At 30.7% G+C, this 15115-nt stretch overlaps 1 protein-coding gene across 6 annotated transcripts in view; it reads left to right on the top strand.

Annotated features, from left to right (window-relative positions):
- LOC106690689 (ral GTPase-activating protein subunit beta) overlaps positions 1–15115 on the top strand; it is a 48938-nt gene that overhangs the window by 7018 nt on the left and 26805 nt on the right. For all 6 annotated transcript variants that reach the window (XM_067051387.1, XM_067051385.1, XM_014436200.3 and 3 more), the window contains 9 exons: positions 2016–2221; positions 4808–4953; positions 7710–7794; positions 7883–8024; positions 8214–8312; positions 8904–9044; positions 10317–10543; positions 12180–12290; positions 12442–12607. In XM_067051387.1, coding sequence (XP_066907488.1) covers positions 2016–2221; positions 4808–4953; positions 7710–7794; positions 7883–8024; positions 8214–8312; positions 8904–9044; positions 10317–10543; positions 12180–12290; positions 12442–12607 — 1323 coding nt within the window. The remainder of the gene's footprint in view (positions 1–2015; positions 2222–4807; positions 4954–7709; positions 7795–7882; positions 8025–8213; positions 8313–8903; positions 9045–10316; positions 10544–12179; positions 12291–12441; positions 12608–15115) is intronic.

Raw genomic sequence — 15115 nt, 5'->3', positions numbered from 1 at the left:
AACCATTGATAAGTAAATATCGTATCCATGGCAATATTAGCTATAGCTAAAGTTGTCATGGATACGACCCTTATTCATGAATGAACCATTGATAAATAGATATCGTATCCATGGCAACATTAGCTATTAGTTTCATAGTTGCCCAACTCTAGTATCTAGTATTAGTTTAGTTGAGGTTATTTGAATATTATTTTCAGATAATTTTTATTTGTAACTTAGTAAAAACTTTGATTTGGACTGCTAGTTGTATGGATACTTGCTTTATTAATTTACTTGTTTAATTTTAATGATTTATTTTATTTTTATTTTTTATCTGTTCTTTTTACTTTCTTTATGAAATACTTTTTGTAAAATACATGTAAGAAATACTTTTCTTTTAATTATGAGAGATAGTTGACCGTGGATGATAAATGAGGAGAAGATGGTTGGGGGTGCGGTCAATGAAACACAAATAAGTATGACTAATTTATTTTAATGTGCCGACGTTTCGGCTAGAGTTTCTAGCCTTCTTCAGGGCTAAAAACAAAACAAGATAACAACCACAGTAAGTATAGAAAAATAAAAAATATAAAAGAAAGTATAAACAAAATAATTTTACACATACAATGAATAGTTTTACAAAATAGAATTAATAAAATTAAGTGATGAGAGAAGCGGGAAATAAAATGTAGACATAGGTAATTGAAAAAGCGGGTACAATAACTTACTTAAGGAAATGAAATAAAATTAAAGTTATATAATGCAAAGAAGTATGAACATATTAGTTATTATTAATTTAAAATTTAAATATGAAAAGAAAATGAAAATTGAGAGGAAGAAAATATATGTAACAATAATAGATGATAAAGAGGTAAATTATAAGTATAGTGTACAAAACTTATAACGCGGGCAGGGAAAAGGAATAAAAGTGGAGAAAATAAGGGGAAAGAGTAAATTAAGATAAAAGTAAAATAAGGGGAAAGAGTAAAATAAGATAAAAGTAAAATAAGGGGAAAGAGTAAAATAAAGAAAGGGGAAAGAAAACAAAAAAGAAGAATGAAAACCAACCTGTTCGCTGAAAGGTTGCGCGCCTAATGGTCGCAGCGCAAAACTGGTCAAGCTTAGAACTAAAAACTTTTCTTTTAGTACAGAAGGGGTACTCCCTGTCCACCTAACATCGGACCAACCCCTGTTTTACAAATTATACAACTGTTCATTTAATTGTATAACTGTAGTTCAGATTGTATTATTTTTTAATTATAGTGTAATTAATAGAAATATAATGTGCTTCCTTTTCTTTTCTAACTGTTCAGGCTTCAAGTTATCAACTCACCGTCTAGTTCATAGTTTTTCTAACTGTTCAGAATTTAAGTTTTCAATTCGCTGAGAGAGTCAAATAAAATATAACAAGTTATTTTTTTTAAGCCCCCTGGGTGTGTGGGGTTGATATCAGGACATGATAGGAAAACAGGCTGAGGGGACCTCTTTTTCTGCATTGGGAATGCATTTGAAGAGGGTGCTGAGGAATAGGTTATTTCAGGTGGAAATTACGGAAATAATCGTTATCAGTCTAGTGTTGACGGGGCTCACCAGGTTGTTTGAGTCAGCTAGTAGTCCTCAGTGTTGACTCAGGCTGTTAATGTGTGTGTGCCACCCTTGTGGCTGTCCTGTTGGTGTCAGTGTCCTGAATAAGGGGTTCATACAGTACTGGAGGCTATCAAAAAATGTGATATGCCTCCTCGATAAATTCTGTCAAAAAAGTTGCTGCCTGTTCCTCGAAAACAGTGAGAATGTCAAATCAGGATATGAGGAGTTTTTACCCTAAACAGGAAGAAATAGTTAGTATCATTACCAAATTATCAAATTATGGCTGAATTAAAGATAATGACAATGGTGACCTATATTTTTAGGAATAACTTTGGCTTGTAGGTTTTTTACTGAAATTTAAACAGATCTTATGCTGTGCATAAAAAAATTTTTATAACCTATTTTATAGTATTCCTAAAATATATATTTAATGTTTTGCTTGTTTTCAGGGGAAGGAGTTGGTCGGAGGAGTGGATCTGTGAGTAGCAACCCTCCGGAACCTACTGAAGACACTAGTAAATATCAAGCTGGAAGAGCGATGGCTTTAGCAACTCTTTGTAGGATATTTTGTTCGAAGAAAACTGGAGAAGAAATTCTTCCAGTCTACTATGCAAGGTTTTATCTTGTCTTGCTTCATGGTCTCAAGATGAACGAGGTAATTTAAATTGATGTGGTATCGTTTCGATTCTTTCCATTATGTTATTTCAGAATCCTGTTTATTTGTTCTGAATGCTACTAAAAAAAAAAAAAAGTTTACAGTGAATAAAAGTATATTATTATGCTTCATTTTGATAAGGAATAATGACCCTTTATGTAGTGCTTCCTTTTTTATAAACCATGTTTTATTATTGGTTTAATGCACCGAGGTCTGTTGTTCACCACCTTTATGAGCTTTTATTCTAAAAATTTGAGATAAAAATCTCAATAAAGTTAATAAAGTGATCAGTAAGAATAGGATTTTTATGTTTTCACATATTTTTACCTAACCATGATATCTGCGATTACTTACTAACTAAAGATGTTTCAAGACATTTCTGGCCAAAAGAAGCTATTTTTATTTCACATATTTTTAAATATTTGGCCTTTTTTACATATTTTGTTGTAAATCACATATTTTCTGAAATATTTGTTATTTTGAAAATATTCTTCGTAAAATTCAAGAGAACGCAAGAAACATAAAGGAGAAATTTATCATTTATCATAAATAGTGCGTAAAAATTCTATATCTTCATCTTTGAACACAAATTAAAAGCAGTGGCAATAATAAATTTTCACACAGAATTACATCGAGAATTTCTCAGAATCAATTAAAAAGAGCAAGGGTCTTATTCCTGTAGCATTTTCCTATAATTTGTTTGTTTACTCCTTAATCCATTTCTCTGTTTCCCCCCTTCCTATGGTCCCTTCTCATCTGAGTCTTGTTTCACTCCCCAGTCAGCATTTTGACCTTTTCGAGTTAAGTTGTTTTTGATTGTGTTTTAACATTATTTTAGCATACCTAAAATTAAATCAAAGTCAAAGGATTGCGCTTCCAAGTTGAGTTTGGTTATTCAGTTAAGTTATAAAATTACTAATTAATTAGTAATTTATATTGTTTAATAATACCAAATTTATAAATACATATTATTTACATTTTTTTTTTTTAATATTTGACAATTTATTAGCACATATTTATGTACATATTTTGGATTTTTTTAGCACATAAAAATCCTATCCTTAGTGATCAGTTTGTATTGTTTTGGGTTCGCTATGCTATCCATACCAAACAGCGCAAACTTGTTTGACTCAAATACCAGCAGACAATGTAATATGTGATTTCATCCTCAGTGATGCAGAATCTACACCTGGGTAATCCTGTAAGCTTGAGGTTGAACATGTATCAATTGAGTTTACTGTGTCCTGTATAGATTCTTGTGTTCCTTAGAATGACCGTGTCTAGTTGGAGCAACATTTTGCTTTGTTGTAGACTGCTTAGAGTGTAGCTGTTTTTTGTTTTATTAAATCCGCCATGGGAGATTGACTTTTATTTGTGTGGCAATCCCACAAAATAAAAACTTGACCCCCCATCATGGTTAGAATAGTGTGGTCTCCTGCAGATAATCCCCCTCCCTCTCGTATGTCAGAAATGACCAAAAAAAAAATTTAATTTCTTATAAATACTAAGAGTTAACACATTTTTACTCAAATAAAATATTAAAACTTTTTTATTTTTGATACATACTGTAATAATTTTAAAATATTAAAAAGTAAAATAAAAAAGAATTTTAATCGTTTTTTAACTATTTTCAAATATCAAAGATACTTTGGGTTCAAATTAAGAATTTTAATATCAAATAGTTAATATAATTTTATTATATAAAAAGACTCTTAATCTCAGGGCGTATTGTTCCTAGGCAATCAGAATACAAACACTTTTACTATTAACTTTAATTAATTAATATCTATTTTACAATGTATTCAAATTTAGTTATAACAAAACTAACCAATTTCACAATCTTCTTTGTTTTTATTGTTCTTGTCTTAGCGTCCAAAATGGCTTCCTCCTCTTGCTTGGCAAGTTGCCTCTCTTCTAACAATGGCTTCCAAGCTTTCCCACTTCCAGCCGAAGTACATCCTCTCACCAGGCAATCCAAACTCAGAATGCCCATCTCCTCTACGCTATCTTCGATGTTTACTGATCAATCCAAAATAATCGATTTTGTTACAATCGATCCGCTTTACTTGCCATGGTTTGTGATGCAAACAGTCTATTGACAATTGTTATGTTTTTCTATTTCATGTTTGATTTTTCTTTTTCTATAATTACTGTATAGAAACAACAAAGGTGGAAAAACTTCAGTCCATCTTAACACAAACAACCCAACAAACACTTTGGAAGGACGTACACCGCCATCTTTCTTGTTTTGAAAACAACGTATTTCTTTTAGACAAAGAAAACTGGTTAGCTTGCTTTTTGTTTTAAAATAACAATTAACAATATTAAAATTATACATAAAATAAAACATATCAAAACCCTTTATACATCAAAATATACTATTTACTAAAAAAGAGCAATAGTATTTTTTTTTTGTTTGGGCTCCTGCTCTATGACAGCCTTTCATGAGACTTTACTTTATTCTCCATATAACAATGTTTTACCCCTCCAGTATGAAAATTCAACTCTTGTACCAAAAAAACGTCTAGTCTTAAAGTAATCCTGGTTTACAGTATAGTAAATAAATTTCATTTTCTCCTATTGCAGAGAAGAGAAGTGGAGGAACCTCTGGCGAGTATTTTGCTGAATTGCTCTGACCTGCTGAGGTTGGATCTAGATGGCATCCAGATCATGGTCCCACATATCCTGGAGGCATTGGAAAGAGTACTTCCCGACTCAGACCTTCTTCTAAAGTAATATTTTCAAAAATTTATTTTACTTTTTTGTTCAGTTTTTAGTTTTTTAGGCTTTAAAAAGTTTTTTGTTTCCGTGTTAAACAATATTTTTATATTTTATGCTGATCATATGAAAGATCTAGTTACAGAACATAGCTAAAACCATTCTGGATTAGTTAATTTTTATCTCTCTCTCTCTCATTTATTTCAACATCCAACAGTCTTAACAGTTTGTAAATTATATTTTGGTTTTGAAGTGATATTGTTTATTATTTACTCAATAATTTATAATTAAGTACCAAATATTTTATATATGAATATCAATGGTATTCAAAAATTATTTTGTAATTTTTCTATTTATTAAAAAATTCAGTAATTATTTACTATCGCTCCTCCAAAAAAGATGAGAACAATTACTTCTTGACCAGACTGTACTTTAATAAGTGTATAGTTTAGTTTATAAAATTAACTGCCTTTAAAGAGGGAAAATTTCTTTCCCTTCATGCTAACTTTTTTCCCGCTTTGGTTATATAAGTTTAGTTTATAATATACAAAATTTTTCGGCTACAGTTCACACCTTATTTACTTCTTCTAAATCATAAATATCGATATTTAATAAATCTTTGATGTTTACGACCGATATTGCTCACAGATCCTTGTACTTTTTTTGACTATGAAACTCTACTGTCTGCAAATCTTCAGTATTATGTATTTAATATTAGAATACATATTGCAAAAGAAAAATATTAGATATATATTTGTAGCATCATTGGTCTCTATAACCAGAAAATAGATATGAAGCATTTATTTTATATTTATTTAATAGGTAATATAACTTAAATGTTTTAATTGTTTTTCAAAAAGAATTCATATACATATTACATTAAATTTCCCTATAATTTTTATCTGATTTTCAACTTATCTAGGATAATTTATCAAGAGCTACTAACCATTCCCCCCTTGAATTTCCCCCTAGAGGGAAAAGTTCCCTGTTGAATGGGCGAGTAATTCATTTTTAAAAGAACGTTTGGGAATCGATCACATTCGGGTACCTTCGGGTTATCAACATACAGTCTGGTTAAGATGTAATTGTTCCCGCCTTTTTGGAGATGTGAAAGTAAATAATTACCAAACATTCACTTTTATTGAATCATAATTAGTTAGTATTCTTTATGAATGCTTAAATTTAAAATAAATTTGTGTGTTAAATAATAATCTGTAAAATTTCGTTAGTCCTTTGAACCATTTATGATTTTTAAACTGTAAATATGCATTATGTTACATGTCTTTATGATAATTGGATTGTTTTAACAAGTTAGTAATAAGTTGCATATGTGTAATGCAAACATTACTATCATCAGGCACATGTGTAGTAAGGTCTTAAGTCAAACTTTTTTTTTACGATGGCCAGTGGAAATCTTCAGAAGACACGGATAGGCCCGTACCTATCCGTGTGTGGGATTTTTACCCCCTAAAACCTCCGCCCAACACCTGTTCATTCCTCTCCACAGGACTGCCGCTAGGCATTACTTCATGGAGGGAAATGGCTGAGTGCCTCCTCGCTTTCTTCGCATGGTTTTCACGTTTCCATGCTAGTAACATCTTTTAGCCCTCTCTTCCTCTCTCAACCTCTTGAGGACGACTGTGGTCAATCTCTTCACTGTGTTCCAATGCTGGTCTGAGAGCAGCGTATAGCTCACCACGTTCTCTGGTGTGATGTCTTCCACACACTCTCCAATTCACTTCTTTCTGCTGCAAAGCGAATGCAAGTGAAAAACACGTGCTCCGCGGTTTCCTCGACAGTCGGACATCCAGGGCATTCTGCGGTGTTGTGCGATAGGCTCTAAAGCATCCTTGTCCGGTCAAAAATTGGGTTATGTAAAAATCCACCTCACCATGCTGGCGACCATACCACTTGCTCACATTGGGGATTAACCTGTGAGTCCACCTCCCGGAATCTGCAGCCTCCCAATGCTCCTGCCACTGGTCGATGGTTATTTTTCGCTCTTCTTCTCTGGAAGCGTGTAAGCATCGTCCATAGTGCCTGCTTCTTTCTTCAACAAGGAGTTCCACAGGCGTCAGTCGGACTATCATGCAAACCGCTTCATAGGAAACAGTTCGAAAAGCGCTAATTGTCCTTAAACAAACTCTGCGATAAATTGAAACCATATGTCTCCTATATGATTTGGTAACCATCGCTTCTTTCCAAATCGGGGCTGCATATAACATAATGGAGGGCACAACAGTAGCAAGAAGCCTTCGGCTACTTTCTTTGGGACCTCCGACGTTTGGCACAAGGCGTGACAAAAAGGATGGTACTTTAGCAGATTTGGCGTTGGTATACTTCGCGTGAATAAGTCATACTTCAAATCAGATATAAGGGGTATTCATGATCTTTGGTTTAACATGTTAAATGAAGAAATATTTCCTTCTTTTAGCATGTTAAAACAATATCATTTAACAGGGCTGACAGTCTGTTAATAAGTCTGCCAAAATGGTAAATGTCAGGAAACATCCCAGATTAGCTCCATACAATTTTTGTTGTTTTGGTAGGTTAGCTACTCATAGTTCATGTTGTTTTCGTTTTAGATGTTTTTGAACTCTAGTAAAGTAATGGATACAAATAATAATTCATCCAGAACTCTAAACTGAACTGTTTGTTATAAATTTATAAGGAACTGTGCATGTGAGGTCAATCCAAAGATGAACTAATGAAATTTTTTGAATTAATTGAATCGATTTATTGATTTTAAATATTTTTTCCATAAACACAGATCCACTTCAGTGTCTATGACCGAACTGAGAAGAGCATCCATTCATCTCCTTCTGTCTATGCTCGCACTGCCCCTCCATTTTTCTGTAAATATTCAAACTTACAGTTATTTATTACTTTTAAATTTATTTCTGTGATAATATTCATTATATTTTTGTTTTATGACATATCAAGAATCTCGTAATCAAAGAGCTCATAAGTGGTGGAGCGGATCGTCCACAAATTACGTTCGGACAGCTGAAGCCAAGGATTATGAATCTACTCATAAATGCTCTTCAAGTAGAAACAGATCCCCACAATACTCATTTACTTTTAGGTAAATAGTACTAATTTTGTCTTAGTTTTTTTTATGTTTAGTATCTCAAACTTAATATATATTTTATAATACATAATTACTTTTAAAAAAAAAATAGCATTAGAATTATATAAATTAGTACAATACAATCAAGGCTTTGAAGTTTCAATCATAATTTTATTTTTTTATTATAAACCTGAATAAACGCAGGTGGACTATTGGTAATGGTGCAAGATACGGCGGCTGTAGAAAAAATTCTAAGCGAGGATGTATTCCAGTATCCGACAGCAGCGTCATCTCAAGCTGGAGGTTAGTCAATATCTAATATTTAATTATTCTCAAACTATCAGCGTGTTAGCTTAGGTATTGTTGAAGGGAGCAATGTTATAAAATACAATCGCAAATATCTGTGAGCCTATTTCAAATATTACTGGTCATTTGAGCACTGCACAAGCAATAATTTTAAAGGAAAAAATAAGAAAATAGAGAAAAAAATTAAAAGAAAGGAAAATATTTAAATTGAAATTTAATAAATAAAAAGAATTATTTAAATTTTGAAATAAGAGAAATTACAAAAAGCTACTGCTAAAAAAAAAAATTGTAAATCTAAGTAAACATAAAATGAACTTAAACTATTACTTAATCAAATCAAATAAATTTTCCCTTTGAAAACAATTGATTTTATAAATATATATATTAAGTATTTTTGTTTGGTCAATAAACCATATGTATGCTGTGTACTATTTTTATGAGAAGTTCATTTAATGATTATTGTAAGGAGTTTATTTACTTCCTCACGGTATTTTAGTTTTGTTTAATACACTCAATGGCTGAATAAACAACAAATCTTATTACTTCAATAGGTTCAATAATTAATTTTTTTTATTTTCTGTTCAACAGATACAGCAAATAGTTTATTTATAAGAGCCACGTATCTTGTTTGCCATCGGCTCATTTCTTCCTGGAAGAGCGATCTGAGTATTTCGCTTGCTGCGTTGGAGCTTCTTTGTGGCCTTGCTAACACTGGAATAAAAGGAATAGGTAAGATAATGGCATTGCTAAAAGTTTGTGTTATATAAAAATGGTTTCCGCCTATAGTTTAGTCTATAGCATCACTGTCTATGAAATATGGAGTAATTTGTATTGTAATATCCTCTTTTTTAATAAATAGTTGTTTTTAATGTATAGATTTTTATGTATCAAAGTTCAATATTATTCATTTGTTGAACCAAAAAGCAAGCTAACTAATTTTCATCAGTCAAATATGGAATGAAAAGACGTTCAAAAGATTAAAGATGATGGCGCGTGTCCTTCTGAAGTCCGTTGAATTGCTGTTATGTTGAGAAGATAAATTACAATTTTACCAACTTTTTTTATTATGTATCATAATTGTATTTGCAATAAATTTAAGAAAAAATAGAAGTCGATAATAAGTATTAAGGAAAAATATACATAAAGAAAATCATAAGCAAAAACTAAAAACCGTTGTGCTACAGTCAATGTTGAGATCAAACATCTAGGCAAGGGGAAGAGGCATCTAGGAAAGGAACATTGGAGACTTGGTTGTTGGAACACTTGTTGCTTAGGCCGAGGGGATGACTTCTCCTGGATGCTGATGGTGCAGACCGGGTGGTCAAAGGGTTTTGTCTACTGTCAGTGATAGTTATTTAGAAAGAAGAAATCAAGAATCACCAGTCATCCAAGATTGTATAATAAAAGGAAGAGAAAGGACTCTTTGTTTGGATCGCCAGTGGATTGGACGTATCCTGGAAGTTAGAAGAGGACCAAGCCTTTGTCTGCTGTCAGTGGTAGCATCTTTACAACAAAGAAATCGAGAACCATCATTCATCAATGAAGCATATATATAATTGGTTAGTTTGCTCTAACTAGGATTTAATTATATTTGTAAAAGTAGCCATTAATTTATTTAAGTGTCTTTGTGTTCTGATTGTCTGGAAAACCCGCCCTGAGATAAGAGTCAATAATGCTATATATCCCAAATAAAATTCTCATATCTATTTAATATTTAATTTTTTCATTTAAACCTTGTCTTCTTCAAAGATATATTTTAGATCTGAAAATAATAGAAACTATTGAATTTCCATTCATTTATTTTTAATAAATTATAATTATTATATAATAATCCATTGATCTGTTGAGAATTAACCCTAATTTTTCTTAACATTTTCCAATTTTGTTTATATGTTGATGTTTTTTTTGTGGTTACAATTTTTGTTTTTAATATTTCTATTATCTCTATGAATATACAAATATCTTAACAGTACATTAAAAAAAAATTGTATTCGCTTTTAGAAAGAGTTGAATGGGAAAGAGGGATGAAGTGGGTCTGCGATTACATTGTCTACCAGGCTTGGCGCCCTCCGCAATCCCACTCCAAAGACCTCCACTCATCGATTGTCGCAGCTTATACGACAGTCAGTGCTTGGATTCTATCGCAGCCAACGCTTCTTCAGAATAGGAACTGTCTTTATAACGTTTTAGAAGTTATTGAGCTCGGTATTTCTGGTTCAAAGTCACAGGTTATTTTTTAAATTATTTCATTAAAATGGAACATTGTTTATTATATAAGGGCGTGAGCTGCAAAACGTGTTAGTTTAATCTTTTTACATCAACACGACAATGTTATTATTATTAACATATGTTTACAGTTTGAATATAGAGCTTAAATTTATCTAAGCTGACCCCTTTCTTTATGTTTTTATGCTTAAAAATTAATACTTGTTGCAAAACTATTCATGCAGTGAACAGACTACTAGAAAACTATCCACATCAAGTAATAAAACTTTTTCCTTTTCAAGTTTATGCATTGCCTGACCGAATAGTGTATTATTGTTCCAATATATAATGTCACTATTTACCAACATATTTATACATGGAGTGAGAACGTGAGAATACTGATCTGTCAGTAATTAAAATTATTTATTATAAATTTAAGTTTTATCTAACCCCAGAAATATTCCAAAAGTTCATACTTCCAGTCTTAAATACCATATTTTGGTCTATAAAACATTATATGAACATGAAGGAGATAGTTGGGGGTGCGGTCAAAAAGCTAAAAAAATAGTTATTAACTATTTTATGTTCTTTTTTTACTAAACCCTGATTATCTTCTTCATATTCAGTTATGGTCAATAATTTTTATATATTTTTTAAACAGTTTTCTTTTTCATTACAAATGATAGTATTGGTTTTTACTGTTTTCTTAATAATTTTTCCTGTATAGATATAGAGAGTTTAGCAGCTTATGCCCTCATAATAATTAAGAGTTAATATTAAATATGATTTTTTTTTCTAACCCAGGGTAGTCTCCTCGGTCCTATCCTTTACATAGTTTATACAGCTAACATTCCAATACTGTCCTCACAAAATATGCTGATGACACACGTATGATATATCAGTGAATGATGACCGATCATTTGTATCCCAAACTCTCCAGTCACAACAAAATCCTTGAACATTGGTGTCAAAACTGCAGGATTAAAGTAAATTCTTAAAAATCCCATCAAATCACCTTTATCCTTTGCTATAATTCTATGACTTCCCTCCCTACAGTATTTAATAATACTCCACTTATACCTATCGAACAGATCTACTATCCTCGACTAAATACAAATAAACGATTAACTTAAAATCATCATACAAGAATGAAAAAAACAGGACACAGCTCGTTGATTCCGACTATTACAACACTAAAGACACAAACAGTCTAAACTTCTAATTACTTAAAAAGTACTCATTTATATGGCTATAATAAGACCTATTTGGATAAATGGAGTTGAACTTAGGGAGTCCACTAAAACCAAAGTCCTCTTGTATTCAATCCTTACTTTTTACCCTGTCACAAATAAAGAAACTGTTTAAGCACCCAAACCCACTTTTTTCCTTGTAACTTCGCTTCCTCTCTAATCCCTAATAAACCTCTGAGGTGTCTGAAAAGAAGATGACCTAGAGACCTTCAAGTCTAGAAATGTTATTGGTGTTTCACCATTGGTTAGATTCTCCACAAAACTCTATCATGCCATTGTACTATAATTCACAACACATTTACTAGTTCTATTTTCAATAATTAAAAATATCTTTTTATATTATTATAAAGGATATTTTATAACCATAGTTTTATTATTTATTTATTTTATTTTATTTTTTTGTAACCAGGGTAAGAGAAGGGATGAACCTATTAGGATGAAAGACGAAAAAGAACTGAAGCCTGTTTCGATGAGGGTGAGAGATGCTGCTGAAGCTCTTCTTACGATCGTCCTCGAGCATGTAATAAATTTTTATTTTTAACTTTATTTACATGATTATTTTTGCCATTTGAAACCAATGTTTAACTTAATAGAAACCATTGTTTCCATAAAAATGTTTTCAATATTTTTTTACACATTTAATTTATTAAATAAAATTTTCTATTTCATAGGCTGGCTACTTCCCTACACCGTGTGGACCTGAGTCTGTTTCTAGCCTCGTTGACGAATCGGTTCTATTGAAATACAGCCATGCTAATGCCGCATCTTTCAAGTATTTCATACTTTATAACAACATTCTTCTATGTCTTCTGGATGACCCTTTAGGAAATAATCAAGGTAGTTTTTTAACTTGTTTATTATGATTTTTATTAACTTTAGAACATAATAGAAAATTATATATTCGTTGATTTTAACATAAAAAAGTATTTAAATTTATTAGATGTGTGAGTGAGTTTGAGCTTTTATGTGGATATATTTATTTATCTTAATTATGAAAAAAAAAATTGGGTTTGTATCTGAGTCGTTAGATCATGTCTTGGTCAAGAGTAATTTTGAAGATTCATTCCAGCTGCTGATTAAAGCGAAATTATTAGTTACAGCATTGCTTTTATATATTTTTTTTTCTTTTCTTTGTAATAATCATGATAAAAAAATATTTATTTTAATAATTTTATTTATCAAATTGTTTGGTTTATTATTTTTAATAATGAACCAAGAAAAATCTCCAGAACTACTGGACCAATTTTTTTGACATTCAACGTCAAAGTCATAATATTACTATAGTTATTTACATTAATTTGTTCTAAACTTGGAAAAATATTTTTCTTTTTTTCTCCTTTTGTTAATTGTCAAATTATTTTGTACTCAACAATTTTTCAGATTTTTGTTACTAACAATGTGGAATAATTATTTCAAATGAGAAAAATGTTTGGTAATTATAACACATCTTTCACTCACTATAAAAATTTGTATTTTAGGGTTCCTTGAGGTGAAAATAACTAATATTAACTTTGTTACTGACAAGAATACGACAGTTTAATAAAAAAAAAATTATGCTTTTTCCAATTCAAACTCCTGTCTTTTAGTTATTAGAGAATTCTTTAGTATTTTGAATTCGTCCATTATTTGCTATTGCTAAGAATGAGAACTGTTTATTTTATTAAAATAAACAAAATTAAAAGTATTTTAGAGAAAACCGTTTTGAAAATTTGTTATTTAAGCCCTATCAGACTATTTCAATGAGGATTAGATCTTGCTGATATTAAAGACCATTTAATTGTACATTGATATGGCGGGTTTAATCAAAATCGTTTGAGCATTTTTGAGAATATCGAAAAAATGTGGAAAAATAGATTATATAAAGAGGCACTTCCGAGAAAATTATATAAAAAGTATAAAATTGATGATATAATAGGGGTGTTCATGGTGTTGTGTTAAATGTAAAATGTTTTACGATGTTAAATGTTATAAGTATAGGATTGTGAGCTGTCTTTTTTGTGGTGTTGTTTGTTGTTTGCTTGATGGGTGCTCGTGGTTTTTTTTCTGAGCTTTTTTTTTATCTTTTTTCCTACCACTTCTTGTTGTTGTTTTTTTTTTTCTTTTTTTTTATTGTAGTTTTTTGTATTTGAGCGTGCCTTAGTTGTTTTGTGAGTGTTTGTTTTGTGAGTGTTTTGTTGCTGTTTTTCTTTTTGATGTTCTGACTTGCGATGAGCTGATTGAGGATTTTCTTTTTGTTATTTTTGTTTGCCTTTTTTTTGTTCGGTTTTGCTTTCTTCGTTTTTATACTCTCCCAATCAATACTCACACTATTAGCACGTAACCTATGAGGACGTACCCTACGGTGACGACCTTAGCTGTTCTGTTGTGTGCTGGTCTTTTCTGTTTTGTCGTTCTTTTTTTAGCCTCTCTCCTATGTTATTTTTTACCTTGTTTTGTGTTCTTTTGCTTTGGCATTGTTTCTGCATTTAATATTTTTTCATTTGTTATGCTTTAGATTGTTAATTTGCCTTTCGTGGCTCCCCCTTATGTGTTCCTTAAATATGTCTTTTTTGTTTTGTTCATTTTTTTTTTTTTGATTTTTTGATTTGTGATTTAGACAGTTCTCTATACATAGACCGTTTTGCAAGACTTGGTTATTTATACCAAAACCAAAATTCGCTTTCCATAAGGAGATAAAACAAAATTTCTATCATAAAAAGATAGTCAGATTCATTTTTAGTGCTCTGAAAAATCCTTAAATACAAATTTTCATAAAATATTAAAAGAGAGCTTAAAATATGTAATTACTTAAAAAACGCATGATTGCTGTACACTCTTTACTCTATATTTTATAAATTGGTAAGTGAAAGAAAAATGATTAATTCAAATGCATAATTACAAAATAAGTAAGCTATTTTATTTTACACAAATGCTTCATGGTAAAAAATTGAGCATGTTTACTAGAATTATGAAGAATAAATAAATTTATAACAAGTACCAATACCACTAACAAGGAGAGGCTACCCACCTGGAATCAACAATTTCAACGTAACCTTTTTTGGTTATAATAGGTCAACAAATATTAGACAAATGTTGGAGGGTTCTTCTCATGGTTCATGAAAAAAATATTCTATGTAATTTTAGAAATTTTTTATATTATCATTTGACAATAATTTTATAGATTTTTTAAATATTTAAAAAAATCACAATAACCAAAATTCACTTCCCACAAATAGAAAAAAAATTTTTTCTTTCATAAAAAGAAAGTCAGGTTCATTAACCCTCAAATATGAATTTTCATAAAATATTTTACTTGATCAGTTAAAAAAAAATATATTGTAATTATATTACTAGATTTTTTCCTTT

This window comes from Halyomorpha halys, unplaced genomic scaffold (genome assembly GCF_000696795.3).
Source record: "Halyomorpha halys isolate HHAL.00 unplaced genomic scaffold, Hhal_1.1 Scaffold1825.1, whole genome shotgun sequence".
NCBI classification, from domain to species: Eukaryota; Metazoa; Arthropoda; class Insecta; order Hemiptera; family Pentatomidae; genus Halyomorpha; species Halyomorpha halys.
The sequence above is the reverse complement of the archived record's forward strand: the minus strand, read 5'-3'. Positions and strand labels throughout refer to the sequence as shown.